Raw genomic sequence first — 19,086 nt, forward strand, 5'->3', positions numbered from 1 at the left:
AGACAGACGAGAACAAGAGGAGTATGATGAAGAAATCAAAAAAGGTGATGTGTAATATGGGTATATAAAACATTTGGAGGGATGTAAGGACATAATAGACATATTTAAACAAAATGACAAATGAAACATGGAAAAAAAGGCATAATGATACCCATAAAACATCCCCAGTGAATAAAAACTCACAAGACAATGAAAAGTATGTATAGGAAAAACAGTTTGGTCATTGTGGTATAAGACAAAATGGCAAAAAGAAACAAAACAACAAGAAGTGAAAGCATCATCTTTGGTTTGAGGAGGAGGAAACAGGAAATGGGGTAGCGGGAAACAAAGGAATCATAAAGAGAGGGAGAAGAAGAAGAAAAACAAAGGAAGAAATGTTGCAGCGACCACAGGTCATGGTGCCCATGCAGTGAGGAAAAAGAGAGAGAGAAGGAGGAAGGGAAGAGTCTGGATTGGATCTCAAGAGTTGGGCCTCTAATGGAGCCTAAATGAATGCCTGTTAGATTAAACCTCAAATGTGTCAGAAAATGAAAACTCTTTCAGTGTTTTCTGTCTAAAACAACAGTGTTGTATTGGACCTTGCTGACTTTCATTGGATGAACAAAAACAGTTGAAATGGTCTTCCAAATATAATCTTGTAAGTTCCACAGACAAAAGAAACACAAACAGGTTTTGTATGACAAAATAATAATAATAATTCCTGATAATTTATTCACCCCCATGTAATCCAAGATGTTCATGTCTTACTTTCTTCAGTCGAAAAGAAATGAAGGTTTTTGAGGAAAACATTCCAGGATTTTTCTCCATGTAGTGGACTTCAGTGGTGGCCAAGGGGTTGAAGGTCCAGATTGCAGTTTCAATGCAGCCCCAAAGCGCTCTACACGATCCTAGCTGAGGAATAAGGGTCTTATCGAAACAATTGGTCATTTTCTAGAAAAATTAATTATATACTTTTAACTACAAATGCTCATCTTGCACTAGCTCTGCGATGCGTGTCAGCAATCTCACGCATTACGTAATAACTTTGTAAAGGTCACACCTGGTTAGTTCTTTGTCTGTGTACTCCGGTTCAAAAAGGTAGGGTAAGGTAAAAAACTCCATCTCATGTTCTCCTGCAACTTCAAAATCGTCTGACATTATTGTTTTACCTTTTTTTGTAAAGGGCATTTGACTTTCTTTGCAAGTTCGCTTTGTAAACACTGGGTCAATACTTCCGCCTACGTCACATGTGATCTTTCCAAAATGACTACGTAATGGATGCAGAGCTAGTGCAAGACAAGCATTTGTGGTTAAAACCTATATTATTTATTTATTTTATAATAAGACATTAAAACTGCAATTTGGACCTTCAAACCATTGGCTCCCATTGAAGTCCACTATATGGAGAAAAATCCTAAAATCTTAATTTCTTTTCTACTGAAGAAAGAAGGACATGAACATCTTGGATGACATGGGGGTGAGTAAATAGTCAGGAAATTTTAGAAGTGAACTAATCCTTTAATAGACTGAGATATTATCTTTGAAAATATCTATGAATATCAAATAATGATTTTACACTTATTTTCTAACATGCATGGATTAGACAGCTTATTATGATTCCTTGAATAGTCAGGTCAAAAATGTATTGGAAACAGCCAAGTCTACATTTAATAATAAATTATTATACCAGTAAACAAACAGACTTATACTATAGGGTCTCATTTGAATCTACACATAAAATATAAATTACCAAAAAAGTGGATTCTTCAATCAAAATGAAAACATTTACAACAGGTCAGTTCTTTACCACAATAACGATGATCTACTCCATTAGAGGCCTAAATGCTATCCACTATGAGGCCTTGTAATGCACTAGAAGCATGCATTGTTATAGTGGTCGGCAAACCTTTCTAAGGGAAAGGGCAGTGTAAATTCAACTCAATGATCTAATCAAGCAAAGCAACAAAAAGAGAACTTGCTGGTAAAAACAGACAAAACTCCAAGCAAAAAGGAAAGAATAAAGATGCAAGGGAATATTTGACTAAGAGATTGTGTGCATACCTTCTGTTGGGTTGTGTTCTGGTTGAACTGAGCATCTGCAGGGCATGAGCAATTTGCTGCAGGGTCTTCTGCCTCAGACAACAGGGGCATCAGGGACATCCCTTCCACATGCTCCCTCTCTGGGGGCTGCCCCAGGGCATCCACCCTCTCACTGAGGGCCTGTAGCTGAGCCTGGAGGGACTGCAGTCTGCCATGCAGAGCCTCCACTAGGGGCAGCGTGGAGCTCTGGGTCTGGCTCTTCTCTAGCAGAACTGGTTCTGCAGACTCGTTTGTCGTAATCTTACGATAGACAGCATCTGGTGAGATACAGGAGGGGTCGGGTGACGTCAGAAGCTGAATGGCTGAGGTAACAAGTTGCGCCTGGTCGCGGATGGCGAGAAGGTCTTTTATGCTGAGGCACTGAGCGGTATGAGTGTGACTTGTTCCTGAAACTTTCAGAATTTTCTCCTCCAGAATATCATTCTGCTCGTCACCAACTGGGCCTTCACGGTGCGCCTGGCTGGGGACGCACTCAGCCGAGTCCCCTGCTTCAGCATCGGTCTCCAGCGCTGGACGTGTGGAGCCCTGGTTGGAAGCCAAGTCGCAGCGTTGAAGGTTGGACAGAAGCACACGGTTTTCATACTGGAGCTTCTTTACTTTGCCATTCAGCTCTGCGATCTGAAGCCTGGCAGCAAGTAGTTCTTTATGGCTAGCTTCGTTTAGACCAGATCCTCCATCTTCAGAAGCACCAGGGATGATCGTGAGTGAAGTGATGGTTGTGGATGACGACGGCTCTATTTCAGTGACAGCGGGAAGCTCAGACTTGTAGTGGTTGAGCTCATTCATCAACAGCTTGTTCTGCTCTTCCATTTCTATCAGGGAGCGCCGCAGCAGATCTGCCTCTTCTTCCACAAACTGTAGGTGGCGCTGTAGCTCCATCACATTCTCAGATGTGGAAAGCAGCAGCTGACTTCCGACTCCACCAGTGACGCCGACTCCACCTGGGGAATCTTGGATCTTCATGTCATCCATTTCGGCACGAAGGCCGCGGTTCTCCACCTCCAACTCTACGATCCGTCGGCTTAGAAGGTTCGCCTCCTCTTCCACCAGTTTCAGGTGGACTTTGACCTCGGCCTCTCGGGTGTGAGGAGAATCGGCGACCTCTTCGACAGTAAGTGAGGCATCAACCTCTCCGTACAGAGAGCAATACTTTGCCAGTTCCTCCCTCATGGCCTCGTTGTCTTTGACCATCTTGGTGAGTTTCTTGCACATGAGAGCTGATTCCTCCTTGGCGAAGTGAAGCTGGCACTTAAGGTCTGAACTGTCCTCTGGAGGCTGGAGAGGAACATTTGCAGAGAACAAACAATTATTATTAGCCACTACAACATTAAACAATACACTGTCCCTTTATACCCCTTTTCCACCACCACAGTACTGGTGCTGGAGCCAGTGGCCAAAGTGGCCTTGCTTCACATAGTTCTTGATGGAAAATCTGGCCCTGCACAAGCTTGCTAAACCTGCTGATCTTGAACCAGGTTTCATAGTTTTCAAAACAACACTCTTGTTCAAATGACTCGCCAAAAAAATGCCCAATGCGACACGTTTGTCATGCTTCACAACTACTCCAGACCATTTTATCCATTGTAATCATTCAGTTCTTAAAGGGATAGTTCACCCAAAAATGAAAATTCAGTCATTAACACTAGAACCGCCAGAGGTCGCTGTATACCTAAAAGCACCAGCGGGTAAATTTTACCCGCACACATGGCAACTGTTTTTATATGGCTAAAGAACATATTATTTCACTGTATTATGCCACTGTCTTCACAAAGAAGTGTCTAGAGTCATGAAATGCTTATGTCTAGTCGTCAACTATATTTTTATCCTATTGTTTTATGTTCAAGACTTTTTAATGCAGCCTACACTAATCCATAATGGTCAGTAAGCCATCAAGCGCACAGCTTCACTTAGGCCCAATTATTAATTTGTTTGGTTATATCATTTATAATTTGAATGAGAGAACAACACCAATAAACTTCGGGTAATCAAAAAAAAAAAAAAAAATATATATATATATATATATATATATATATTCATTACATTATAGATCGGATTTTTTTCTTCTTCAGGAAACAGCCAGACTAGAATAAATAGCAGCACCATAGCGAACAATAAACGATATGGCAAGACAAAAATGAAATAATAAAACCAAAGTTTGACCAATTATGAGTAACGTTAGGCTAAAACATCTAAATGATGTCTGGATCACTGTCAGATGAGCCGTCAGATGCTGAGCCGACCCAGGACGCATAACTTACCATCAGACTCTCCATCACTCATGGCATGTAGTGTTTCTAATACCTACCTTCCATAAATCGCCTTTTTTTAGTCATTTTGACTTTATTTATGAAACTGCTAACCGCTAAATCAGTGAGTGAAAGGCGTTGCCTAGAAATGTTCAATGTTAAAACATAAGCGGCAAGAAAATGACAGCACGAAAATACATGCATTATATAGCGGGTAAATTTGACCCGCGTAGTGCTTATAGGTATAAATGCTCCGTTTTTTGATCTGGTTTTATCAAAATAATTTTTAACAATATTGGGTTGTAAATTACATAATTTTAGTAAAAGTCAATGACTGGGAGACTTGAATGTTTTGTTGAAAATCTGTTATGTACATTTGAAAAACAGCCACGGGTAAAATTTACCCCGTGGCGGTTCTAGTGTTAATTACTCACCCTAATGTCATTCCAAACCCATAAGACTTTTGATTACCTTCGGAACACAAATTAAGATATTTTTGATGAAATCTGTGAGCTTTCTGACCCTGCATAGGCAGCAACGCAACTGACACATTCAAGGCCCAGAAAGATAGAAAGGACATCATTAAAATAGTCCATGTGACATCAATGGTTCAACCGTAATGTTATGAAGCTACGAGAATACTTTTTGTGTGCCAAGAAAACAAAAATAATGACTTTATTCAACAATTTCTTCTCTTCCGTGTCAGTCTTTGACACACGTTTACGACAGTACCACAAAACACATGCGTATGCATTTCTCTGATTGTAAACAAGCCGCAGCGCATCCGACTTCTGTGTCAGCAGCATCATACGCATGTGCTGTGATACTCTTGTAAATATGTGTCTATAAGACTAACATAGAAGAGAAGAATTTGTTGAATAAAGTCGTTATTTTTGTTTTCTTTGCACACAAAAAGTATTCTTGTAGCTTCATAATATTAGGATTGAACCACTGGACTATTTTAATGATGTCCTTACTACCTTTCTGGGCCTTGAACGTGGTAGTTATGTTGCTGTCTATGCATCGTCAAAAAGCTCTCGGATTTCATAAAAAATAGGCCTATCTTAATTTGTGTTCGGAAGATGAAAGAAGGTCTTACAGGTTTGAAATGACATAAGGGCAAGCAATTAATCACTTTTCATTTTTGGGTGAACTATTCCTTTAAGTTCTGGTAGGAGAGATTGTGAAGGAGGTATAGGATCCCCTATAGGATTACAAAGACAATGAAAGTTTTAAATCAATAACACCTGCTTCTAAAAGTACAGTCTGATAGCATTGCTGTACTTTACCAGTCCTCTTTGAAATCGTAATAATATCACAATAGAAGCAAACTAAGTCATCAGATGTATTGTAGTATTAGAGTGTATTACCTGAGGCGATGCTTTTTTATCAGGTTTGTTGTTTGGTCTGGCACCTCTCTTCTTCAAAGAGTTCTAGAGGGAAAAGATGATAAATTAATTTAAAATGTGTAAAAATATGAATGAGTAACTCTTGTTATCCTCCCCTCCCCAGCCACTGCACATCCACTCTGATATCACACCATCACATATATCTCTATCTTTGTGATATTTTCACTCATAAATCATAATTTGGCAGCAAACCAGCATGGAATTAAACTAATATACATCACAGTGTGAGGTATTTCATTGTTTCCATGAAATAAAAAAACTTATCCGCTGCAGGAAATGGAGATAGGAAGATCAGATACATTATAAAATGAATAGTTGAGAGTCCTAGATGCTGATAAGTTAGTACAAGATTTCAGCTTTGAGAAAGTACACAATATTCACAATATAGCACAGCCTCTCGTACCTTATTGCAAAAATTAAACATGATCTTGTCCCTAAATCATGTAATTGCACCTATGTTTGTCTTCATTAAATAATAAAAAAAACAAAAAAAAAACAGGAATGGATGAATACAGACAGACTGCTGGGTAAAATCCAATTTTCACTTTCTGTATATGTGGGCTGACAGAATGGCACAGGTTAATGGCTATGCTGCTTTTAATGGCACTAAACTTCATTAAAATCAATAGATTTCTGCTGAAAGAAAATGAAAGCATTGACTTAGCAGTGTATCGAACATTTTTGTGCCACTGTTTATTTTAATTTAATGTGGTTTGCTGAGTCTATGGGAAAGAAGTCTAAACATAATGAGATTATAGCAACGTCATTTATCCCACCACTAACTCCCACTGGCCTCGTCCACATGACGGGGTTTTCTTCTGTATATGTGTCCTCCAGCACAAACACACTCACTCACAGTCACTCTAGTGACTGAGTATTTCCTACTCTGGCGTTCCACACAGTTATGATAAAATTCCATCCACTCCCAAGACTGATGCAATTTTGCCTTTCTAATGCAATAGATGTGTATTTCCCAAACAGAGTTTTTTTTTTTCTCTTTGACACTCTTTCACAATTTCATATATATATAAACGTATATAGAGTAAAAATAGGCATTTGCAAGAAAATTTGTTTGCCAACTGGCCAAAAGCTTTATAAGGAACTGTGACATAATACATGGTTTAAATTGGATATTAAGAAAAATAGTCTGACCCTCACTGACCAATCAAAGACAATACAAGCTGTCTACTAAAGAAAACATCATTCATGACTCATGTTTTTTCTAACAGTGGAGGATTTACCATCGAAGTTTATCTAAGGTGTGCAAATAAGTTTTTTTCCCCCTCCAGAAGTCATGTGGCAACATGAATGTGGAGTATTCCTCACATTAAGCAACCAACATGAAAATATTGGGAACAAAATATGAGCAGTTTTACTATAGAGACTGACTGACGCTTGTGAGAACACTTTCACCATTGAACAGATAAATAATTCCACTGTATAGGAACCAAAATATATTTTTAAACAAAAATAATTAAAAATAACATAATGTAAAACACAGTTTCATGCCGGTAAGAAATATTACTGGTCTGTGAATTTTCTCAACTCAGCGGCATTGGCAGGTGTGGCAAAACATTAATTTTAGACAGGTTAAGGACTGCCTTAAAGATTTTTTTTTTTTTGTTCACATGATGGAAATAACAACAAAACAATAACCTCTTCAAAACCTGATCACTTCTGGTCTAAATGTTGTAACAAGTCAGGATGAAAATAGTAAGAGATCTTTTCATTTGGATTGTGACATAAATCTGAGTGTAACAGATTAATGAAAAATAATCTGTCTGTTCTGTGCATTGGTTGTTGATTGGATGTTGCATTTAAAAGTGGAGGCAGATGAACGTGAGCTTGCAAAAGCGACTTCAGAATTAAATGTTGTTTTCACTGGAAGGTCCAGTTATGATATTTTGATTATACATCCCAAGTTTTAAAAAAAAATCAAACATGAATTGTTAATAAGACCTATAACATGTTTTTAGAAAAGAGTGAATTTTCATTTCATGCGACTTTAATCAGAAGCATGATGGTAAATGTTTACTTATAATTTTGTACTGCTAGCATGTTGAAACTTTCAATCCAAGCAGTCAGTCATCTGATCACTGAATTGCTTATCAGCTACCTGAATTTCAACACCATGAAACCTAATGCAGGTACGGAAATCTGAGAACAAGCACACACACACAGCTCTATTCAGCCGTGCCCTGATCTTGTGCCTGCTTGATTTATTCTTATGAAACACACTCATTCTCCAACACATGCTGTAAGGAATAAGATGAAGTCATATTACAGTTAGGGATGAAGAAAGAGTGTCACTGTATTAAACAAACCCCATCCATCCTGAAGGAACAACGGAGAACTCATTTATGTCTCTCTAATTTCACCTGGTCAGTTGACTGAATTATGAAGACTTGAGTTAGTGGAGTGTGTGAAACTGAGAGGTTCTCTAGTCTAAGTCACGGTCTACTTCACACACTTTTTCCTTCAAAATCGAATTAATGTTGCGTAAGAGAGACTGTTGAAACACGAGGCTGGATAGAGAGCTGAATGTTTCTGAGAGAGGATTCTCTTTCTTTAGACAGGGGCATCATTAGGAGTTTAATTCTATCATCTATCTATCTATCTATCACGTGTGTGTGTGTGTGTGTGTGTGTGTGTGTGTGTGTGTGTGTATGTGTGTGTGTGTGTGCACTGCTTTGAAGAACTTGAGTCTTCATGTGGAGGGACATATAAATAGGTCTTTTGTGTGACAGAACAATTTCTGCACTTTAACATGAACATGTCAAAAGGCATCACTGAATGGAAGTGTTAGTTATTTGTCTGCTGTCTCTGTCATCTCCAGAGGTTCCTATAATCCTCTACATCTCAAACGACTCCAGAGAGAATCACACTTCATTTCCTTTCATAAAAATAGAAGGTGACAGAGCGAGAATGCTGGGAGGAGAGACACATTGGTAAAGATGTGGACGGATTATCTATTTTGAGATTTGAAAATAATTCCATGACAAACCGCTGATCAGGAGAGCCACTGTGTTTAGGTGATGTTAATAGGGCAGCATGAATAAAAAATAACACCAAAATCACAATATGGGTTTTCAAATCATGGCTTTTAAGCAAAAAATAAATACGTCCGCTGCATGCTTTAGAGTGAAGCACAGCACTGTGTTCATTTACATGTGAGCAGCTCATAATCTCAGTATCTCAGAGTGGCTTAGTTCACAGTAAATTTTGCAAAGAGGACACTAACAACATGCCGACAGACAAGACAGAGCTGGATACTTTTGTTATAAAACAATGACTCAGCTTTCAAATTAAATAAAAAAAAAAAAAAGAAATTTAATCAATAAACACCATTTTGTAGCTCTTTAATGTGTGGTGACAGATTGCTATAGCACCTCAGTTCAAACGGCATGTGAACTGATCATCTCTTCCTCTTTATTAGTTATAGCATGAAATAAACATGAATGAACATCAGAAGCTATCTTGTTTCAAACATGGAAAGATGTCTATAAACACCATTTTTAAATTTCAAGTCCACCGACGTTAATCTACTCTCCTGTCTGGTTTGTTTGTCAGACAAAATAGCAGATTTGGCTTTATGATTGGTCAGATTGAAACTCCCAGTGAAGGGTCAACTGCTCAGTTTACTTAGACTACCAGATTCCAAAAATGGAAGCAATATCAGCCACAATTTTTCCCTTTGTCTTGACTCAAATTATTGGAGGGACGTTTTTACACAGAATTGGATTAAAAGTGCAAAATAATTTTAATTTTGAGATGAATGCTACAAACAAAAGGTCATGCAAAGTTTTATACTACTGTGTGAAATGTTTAGCATTGCAAATGCTTTCTGCTTCACATACTAATTAAAACAGTGCATGGAGTGCACACTGCGCACCACTCCAAAAGCTGGACATAACCACAGAGATAGGCTATGGTAAATCCATTCTCGCATTGTATGTTTTTTCTCAATTCCCAGACCGCAGAGACACGAGTCGCCGACCGTTCCAGACTATAATGTGTTCCCATGACAACGGCTTTTGTGAGCAGTTCCCCTGTAGAGTTCAATGGAACAAATTGATGAATAAATGGGTGGAAGGGAGGAAGTTGGGAGAGGGAAAACAGGAAATCACAACCTTTCAAATCCATTTGACATGAGGAGGCCCCTCTCCTCCTGCACAAACAGGCAAAACAACTGCAGAAAATGACCACGCTTCCCCAGCTTTCTCTCTTACTAATTGCACTAAAACACAAGGGTGCTAAAAGCCAGATCATTATCATAGCAATTTTAATAAAGCAACTGAGAGCCTGCAGGTGCTGCGTGTTTCCCACACAAATTCCGTCCCTCCGTACATGTTTGGGAAATGAGATATTCTGTCGCTTTGATCCATGGCAACAGAATGTTTATTAGTTCACAACAGCAGGATGGCAGTGATAAACAGTATGCCTTACATAAAGAACTGTGAAAATGTCTCTCCCCAAATACATTTCCAATCTTCTTTATATCCAGAAGCTTTTCTGTCCACATTAACCTGAGGCAACCCAAGACCAGAATCCATTTTAACCTACTTCTGACCATCCTTATACCCTAGCATGTTCTTTTTACCCCGTTTAATGTTAACTAAGGTGTCCTGGAACATACCTCTCTGTGATGCTTCAAATTAAACAGGCTGTTTTGGGTATTGTTCCTTTAAGACCTCGACATTTAAACAACCTCTGTTGTGATTGGCTAATCTCTATGTATGTAATTAGAGCATGCAGAACATTAGAGTAAACATACAATGTACATCAACCACTTTATATTTAAAAAAAAGATAAGGAAAATCCTAGTTTGCATGATACATCTCCTTTAATGAAGAGCACATATGGTTAAATCACTCATACACACACAGGTGCATGCAGCCTCTCTGCCTGCCAGGTTCTGCTGCTTGCATCTGTCAGCAAATCACTGTTGCCGTTTTACCAATGCGAACATAACGTGTCACATATTGGGCTCATCCTGTTCTTGGATTACTTATTCAGGATAAAATTTTGGCATATAGCAGCGTTTGCCTCCAGCTTTCTCACACTTGAAGAGTGACATATGCTTCTGTCCACCCGTGAGCGGGACGGTTCTTTTACATGCTTATCAGGCTGAGTGTTAATTAGAGCTGGGAAACACTTTTATAATTACACATGACGCCCTGAGGCCCATGAGAGAAATGCAGATATGTGTGCGTGTGGGAAACAGAACAGAGAAGTGATGGATGGAAATAATATCACACGTTCCTTCAGAAGTCATTCTAATATGTGGATTTGGTGCACATGAATAGAAAGTTCAACGGAATAATTTGATAGATAGATAGATGATAGATAGATAGATAGATAGATAGATAGATAGATAGATAGATAGATAGATAGATAGATAGATAGAGGAGAGGCTCGCCTCCCTTCATCCCATTGACTTATAACAGAGAACTCTTAGCGTGCCGCAAGTTTTTGGGGAGTAATTGAGAATTATTGTGGGAAAGTCACATGAGAGGAGGCAATGCCTCCATCGCAATATGATTCGATATGATTGGTTATGTTCGGCTGTGATTGGTTCATGCAATAAATCCCGCCTCTTATGTTTGTGCGCATTCCGCATTCGCGAATCAGTCTGAATGAACAATATAATAGTGTTAATGGGAAGACTGATTTTAAAAAAGTAAACAAACAACTCACACACTTAGACCACATTGTTACCTGAAAATAAGACTTGAAATGGGCTGAAAACATGATCTGTGGGAGTTTTTATTGAGTAATCAGCTTGGTTAAATTTGAAGTAAATCTCCATGTCTGTGACCAGTATTTACCAAGCTTTGATGACTGATGATCCCAAAAATTCAAAAATAGTTAAAAGTTAATTATTAAAAAGAATAGCTGAACATAAGTTCACAAATAAAATATATTGTTTAAATTGTTACTGCCTTGAGTTATTATTTTGGAATAAATGTAAAATGCTTGATGAGATTCTTACATGGCTTTAATAAAAATATTAAATACATTTTTAGATATAAAATAGATATATAGCCCATATGTATACAATATGAGTGTGTGTGTGTGTGTGTGTGTGTGTGCAGGCGCACATTAGTTAATGGTTCATGAGCACATTATTAATGGGACAAAAATGTCCGTTCTGCCTCTTTCTTTCTTTCTTTCTCTTTGGCTTGTGAGTTTAATCTCTAAGCTTCTGTTGTGTGCACACTTCACAAAAAAAAAAAGCCTTGGCGCCACCACAGCAGAGGACACCTCCCTCTTTCTTTCTTTAATCCCTTCATTTTTACCTCCTTCCTTGAGTGCACTCCAGTACAGACCATACATTAGAATATCAACGATTTCTACACTTAAATGGAAAAATGAAAGCATTAATTAAAACACTGCAGACCTGATCAACTGTCTCACGAATATAACAGGATGTAGACCTGTGAATACATATTGACAGTCTGCCATCACTTAAAACAGTGTATTTTGTGCCATTTGGTGAAGTTCAAAAGATTAATGTCTGAGAAACAGAAGAAATTGGTGGTGAATCACACCTGTACAGAGAGCATCAAGACAAGTAATTGCTCCCAGGTGTGGGCCAATCAAATCTAACTATAGCAACCTGTTTCTCATTAACACCACTGACACAGCAATCAAAAGCAATCACAGTTTGTCTTACATTGGGGAAATATCCACAAAAAAAAGCACTGTCAGAAGATCTCTTTATCTGTAACCTGAGAGAAAATTGAAACAAAGATTCCGTAGATATGAATCAGAATCAGTCTGAAGGAATTGGCCCCTTCATCTATGACCTGTCCTAGATACCACCAAAGCTTTGGATCGAGTATCTGTCCTCATTTTCTGCGTGAAAGACAGTACATCGTAACAGGAGCGAAACATCCAGCTCCCCACAGCCACATAAACTGTTCTTTGTCTTTGCATCTCGCCCTCCCATTTCGGAGGAATTAAATCAGGGAGCCCATGCGCTTGTTAGAGAGAATAGCAAGCACTTGACGCTCATTAGCGTGTCAGGTTGCGAACCGCATGCGCTCTTGGCGGAAGAAAACTCTCCAAACATTCCTCTCATTGCTCACTTTGTTCTCTCATTTGTATTAAGAACGACATTTGGCATTCAGAGTGGGAGACTGAATTTGGAGGACGTTTTTGGAATCTGTGGAAAAGACCGAAATAGGTCAGATTCCTCAGTTTACAGCATAGCAAAGGATGAAAATATATGAGTAAGATATGTAGGTTAGTAGACATCCGAATGGTCTATTCTTCACTTTTGTATCAGCAGACAGTCTGTACTAGTCTTGAACTAGAACACAACTAGAACTAGACCATTTTTTTTTAATTTGCGGCAAAATATATCAGGAGAACCTAGCCCAAGAGGCTATATGAAAAATCTGAGAGAGCGGGCGAGCAAGAGAAAGAATTACTGAGCTGGAGAAAATATGACAGACAAGTAACACACATCAGCACTATATCATAGGATATGGGAGGGAGGTCTTGAAGAAAGCCATCCATAAGCATTCCCATTCATCTCAATGGCAATTGTTTGGCTGGAGCAGGATCTCCCTAGAAGCAGGCAATTTGAAATCGCACTCAGTTCTGCAGCCAGGCTGATTTGAGCCAGAAATGCATCATGAAAGGGCCGATTGCACCACACGAACACACCCCAGTTCAAAACACTAGAGACAATCCTGAGCCGTGAAGTCAAAGTCTGTTTCACTTTTTAAAGGCGAAATGGTAAAACTTCTACTATAATATATAATAAGTGTTATTGATTTTATATGCTTTCCAAAATTGCTTAGTCAAAAGACACAGATAGGGTCATCAATTGAGAAGGATGCTATATGGTGTAGATATGGTATACTAACAATGCCGACAAACCCCTTGAGGAGGCACCTTATATATTTACTTTTTTCTGTGGTTCACAAACTTATCTCAAGCATAAAATTAGATCACTGATGCAGAGAAGTCATTGAGTGTTACATGTGCATTGAGACGGCTACAGAGTTGGTGATGATGGGTGAAGACAACAGAGATAAATATAGTAAATTCACATTTAGTTGATTTGCTATTGCTGTTAAAGCTCCGAAGGGAATGTTTTAGATAATGTTGCAGCAAGCTATTGAAAAATCATTACTAGATTATTGAAATGGTTAAGCATTTAGATGGTCATTAGGGAGAAACAGTCATCAATAGACAACAGACCAGTGATCCTCAAATCTGGCTCGCGAGATCCACTTTCCAGCAGAGTTTAGCTCCCACCCTGATCAAACTCACTTACCTGTGATTTTCTAATGATCCTGAAGACACTGATTAGCATGCTCAGGTGTGTTTGATTATGGTTAGAGCTAAACTCTGCAGGAAAGTGGATCTCGCGAGCCAGATTTGAGTATCCCTGCAGCAGACATATAAACCAGATTATACTACAGGGCCGTTGAATGCTTGAATCTGATTGGCTGATGAACGTTCTAAGGTGTGCAATTATTTTCAGGGAAACGCACGGCGAACATAGTTCCAGGCAGCTCTTGACTGCATTACATGACCATATCACTTCGCCAAATGATTTCTGTTATTTCAAAGTTCTTACAGCAGCAAAATAACCAAAACCCACAACGACACTGGCCAAACGAATAAATAAATATAGTAAACAACAGGATAAAAAAACGACAGATCATGTCCATGTTTTTGCCAAAAAATTACGCTTTAAAGCACATGCTCTATCTCTCCCGCTCTCTCTCCTTCACAGACTGCACATAACAGTTAGTTGCACACACACTAACATATATCGCGCTAATGTTGTTTGCACTACTCTGACGATTTTATCAGTAAACAACTTAAAAACTACATGACTTCTCGCAAGCAAGGTAACAACAACGGCGCTGTTCGTGAACAAAAGGAACTAAGTTTCACTATAAATAATCCTACTCACAATAGCGATTTAAGTAGAAATACTGGACGAATGCCTTAAAATATATCATCTGATCGATGTTTTGTGGTGGCAACTGTAGTATAAGCGGAATAATTGACTTCGGTCCGTTGAATTATTAGAAAAATAATGCACACCCGAGGTGTAATGGCCACTCCGCGCATTATTTTTCTAATAATTCAACGGCCCATCATCAATTATTCCTTACTTATTTTAAGAGCTATGTAATTAGATTTTGAGGCATTTAATGACTTCTTAATCAGTGGCCTTTCTCTATTAATGAAGATAATTGTCTATAGTACATAAACACATTGCACCTCAATCAGTATTAAATGGATTTGTTGCCAAATACCACTGAACTGCTTCAGCTGAACAAATTGGAGTATGAATTCAATATGATAGCATGATTAATAAGTATGCGTGCTGGTTTAAAGAGTTTAGCTGCACTGTAACTCATATATACACAAGCAGAGAAACTGGGGTAATATATATATATATATATATATATATATATATATATATTACCCCCAGTTTCTCTGCTTGTGCATATATGTATGTACAATGTATAATTGCATGTTTGTGTCATGACTTTATGCACTGAAAACAAAATGTCAGACAGTGTAGAAAAATGACTAATCAAAACTAATTGGTTTTATGACAACAAAAAAGTATGACCTAATATCAATTTAATTAAAGTCTGCATAAATCTGACTCAACAAATATTTTATGTGATTTTTGTATATACACCAAGGCCTAGGTTAAAATGTAAAAATAAAAAATATTCTTAAAATAATTTAAGCAGATTTTGCTCCAACGTTTTGAATTCCAGGGTCACTTTCAGCTTTTTTTCTTTCTGAATCTGGTATATATTGTGCAGTATGTAGTGAGGACTACAGTAATACTCTGTTCTAATAGAGCTGTAGTTTCTGCTGGCCATATCACCTCAGGTTATTGGTCTAGACAGATTACACCGATAAGGTGAGCAGGTCACTGGACTGCAGTAATAAACCCATTTTACTGAAGAGAATCGCTGAAAGTGTAATTCTGATGTGATTAAGTAATCAATCTCACTCTCAGCTCACTTCTCAAGCCATTATATCTAAAACAGAAGATCCTAACTACAATCACACTTCACACGCACAGCGCTTCTCCAAAAGCAGTTTAGTAGCTTTGTCTGTAATGAACCCATCACATTTAAAGATGACTCATAAATCTGTATTTAAACCAAAGGATTCCAATTTTTGAACATAAATAAAATAAGAAAATAATAAGAGTCTGCAGATTCCAACAAGCCTTAATGAATAACCCTTTAACAGATCAGTGAGGTGTACAGACGCAGATGAATATTGATAGTTAGTCTTGTGCAAAGGCAGTGAAGCGAAGACTGTTATCCATGCTCTATATAAATCAATGCAGCAAAGTGCATGAGCATGCTTTTCTATCGCACTCGGTGTGTGTGTCATGAAAGTGGAAGATTGTTGGTTGACCCAGATGAGGTTCACAGGACAAAGAGTTCCCAAGAGCCTGGATATGAGGAGACATGTCTTATATAAGATCTGTCTCCAAATCAAAGCAACAGCTTACTGATCTGATTAGGAAGAAAGCGGAGGATCTGATATCTAACCACTTAGCTTCACCTAAGAGACCTGTGAATTCGATCAGAGGGCAGGAGTTGTAGTTGTGTTGTGTAATGATGCAAAAGCCCGAACATGTGTGTAAATCTGGTAACAGGAGTGAAGACTTGTCTTCTGTATGAACAAATGCTTGTTTTTCACTTTTTAACATCTCACACACTATAAACAATAAAATTAATGTATTGTATCGAATGGCTTGATTCAATAATATGGATTGTTTTAGTATAATCAATAGCACTGCAAATCAAATTCATTTAACCTCAGTCCTGTGAAACACAAGTGGACGGGAACTGCATGACACTGAAACTGCAACTGAACTGAAATAGTACTGTAGATCAATACAAGCTCTGTGAGAAAAAAGCTACTCGCACAGTTGTTAGAAATATCTGTGCCACAAACACACTTTCAGCTGATTATAAATCTTATTAAGGATTTAAACATTTTCTCTAAGGCATTTATTTGATCAAAAATACAGTAATATTGCAAAATATTATTACAATTTAAAATAACTTTTTTCTATTTTACTATATTTTAAAATTTAATTTATTCCTGTGATGCAAAGCTGAATTTTCAGCATCATTACTCCAGTCATCAGTGTCACATGATCCTACAGAAATCATCAAAAAAAATCTGAAATCATCAGAAATCACAAATCTTCATTTTCTATTATTATCAATGTTAAAAACAAAGAAATCTTCAGGATTCTTTAATGAATAAACAGTTCAAAAGAACAGCATTTATTTGAAATCTTTTTGTAATGATATAAATGTTTTTACTGTCACTGCTTTGATCAATTTAATCACACATATTTTCTGAATAAAAGTATTTCTGAAAATCTTATTGAACTTTCCAAAAATATGCCACTAGTATCAAATAATAATAAAATGAAAATAAAATAAACTCTTTAAACTAGTAAACAGGTTAGTATGTACTTGTCTGGACGATATTTTTAGCTTACAAAAAGATTGTCACAGCAGGGAACCTGACAGATCTAATCTTGTCCGACATGCTAAACTTCTTTCAAACAGCTGATCTCAGCTGGTTTCCACAGACACAGTCTTAATACATGACATGCTGCTCACCTAATGAAGTTTGTGTGTAGATGTATCCAGGAGACAACACAATTACACCGCCATTAAAAGCAGAAATAGACCAGCCAGTTGGTGCATGCATGTGTTTTGTGTGTGTGCATGGGTTTTATAAATGACCTACAAGCGCTGCAGCATTGTCACTATCAAATCTAATAACATCTAGCTGCATTATGTCTTTCTGCATGTGTGTGTGTCCAGACATCAATCAAACACGCATTTCCCTTTCTGCGCTTTCTTTGTCTGTCAGTTCTGCATAGTGCTGAGCTTCATAAAAAACAGCTTGCCACTAACTCCCTCCCTCCCAACATCCTCTTATTGTTTGTTTTGCCTGTGCCATTTGTTAAGTCGTGTAATTCTCAAGTGGAATCAGTTGGAGATTACATGCTCTCTGTCTGACGTGTACAAACATACACACACATACAGAGCTAGGAAGTGTTCATATAACATCAGAGTCTGGGTTCAAGACAGATAATGGCTTTCATTTAAATGTGCAAGTCTAAATCGTACTACTGTGACTTTGATGTCAGATCATGTAAACACTGACATCCCAGACGCTTTTAAAAATTAGACCCTTTTTTACCTGACCAACACGGGTCTGCTGAACTGATATTCAAAAATAGCTCTCAAATAGCTCACAAATGGCTCAAAAAGGAAAAAGAGGAAGACATGATGAATGACAAACAGCAACATCAGGAGTGTGTGTTGCCTTTAGCTTACATAAAGACTGTAGAAGTGAGTATGACGAGCCAGAAAAAAAATGTAAAACTTGGTTTAGGTCATTTGTTTAGAAATTACAATACTGTTCAAAAAATGTTGGGGTTGGTAAGATTTTGTAATGCATTTATTCAAATAAAATACAGTAAAAATTTTAAATAGTTGTTTTCTATTTCAAAATGCCATCTTTAAATTATTATTACGTTTATATATAAGGCTGAATTTTCAGCATCGTTACACCAGTCTTCAGTGTCCCATGATCCTTCAGAAATCTTTCTAATATGCTGATTTGCTGCTCATTTCTTATTAATATCAGTGTGTGTGTATATGGCTGTAGTCTAACCTATATAGTGCAGTCCAGGCCTGAATGTGTGTTCATGAGTTTTGCATGCTTCAGTCTTGCGTAGTATGTTTGGTTTTGCAGACCTTTACTACAGCATGAAAGAACATGTTATTTGTATGTGGACGTGTGTCAGATTTAACCAGGGGTTGGTTGCACTTCCTGAAATGCAGGAATAGTACAGGTAAAATATTAACATTGGTGTTTGCTAAGGCAATCCTCAATAGTACTGTTCATGCTCATATTCATTCAATAGATATTTGGACAAACCCCTAACTCCAAGTAGTAAACTCTAAGGACATGAATGATAACCCTTGTTAAAAAGAAGTGTGCTTAATTGTATTCACTGCATGTCATTTTAGTGTCCATCAATTCTTAAAAGTGTACAGTATTTTCAGATTTGAAGCTTTACTTTAAAGTACATTTTAAATCATTATGTTTTAAAGAAGTATGCATTGATGAGTTGACTAACATACTAAAGCACAAGTACTTAATATCAATGGTAGTGTGTTATTCGACATCACATATAAAGTTTACATTTATTAAATTGCAACTTCATTAAAAATGCATAATTACAAGTTTCATAGAGAAATGACGTTTGAAATATTTTTAGTTTATTATAAATGTTTGTCAGTACA

At 37.6% G+C, this 19,086-nt stretch overlaps 1 protein-coding gene across 2 annotated transcripts in view; it reads right to left on the reverse strand.

The window, feature by feature from the left end:
- Window positions 1-19,086, reverse strand: part of soga1 (suppressor of glucose, autophagy associated 1) — a 50,548-nt gene that overhangs the window by 15,102 nt on the left and 16,360 nt on the right. For both annotated transcript variants that reach the window (XM_058763735.1, XM_058763734.1), the window contains exons 4-5: window positions 5,696-5,758; window positions 2,041-3,354 (exon numbers count right to left, since the gene is read on the reverse strand). In XM_058763735.1, coding sequence (XP_058619718.1) covers window positions 2,041-3,354; window positions 5,696-5,758 — 1,377 coding nt within the window. The remainder of the gene's footprint in view (window positions 1-2,040; window positions 3,355-5,695; window positions 5,759-19,086) is intronic.

The sequence above is a fragment of the Onychostoma macrolepis genome, chromosome 23 (genome assembly GCF_012432095.1).
Source record: "Onychostoma macrolepis isolate SWU-2019 chromosome 23, ASM1243209v1, whole genome shotgun sequence".
NCBI lineage: Eukaryota > Metazoa > Chordata > Actinopteri > Cypriniformes > Cyprinidae > Onychostoma > Onychostoma macrolepis.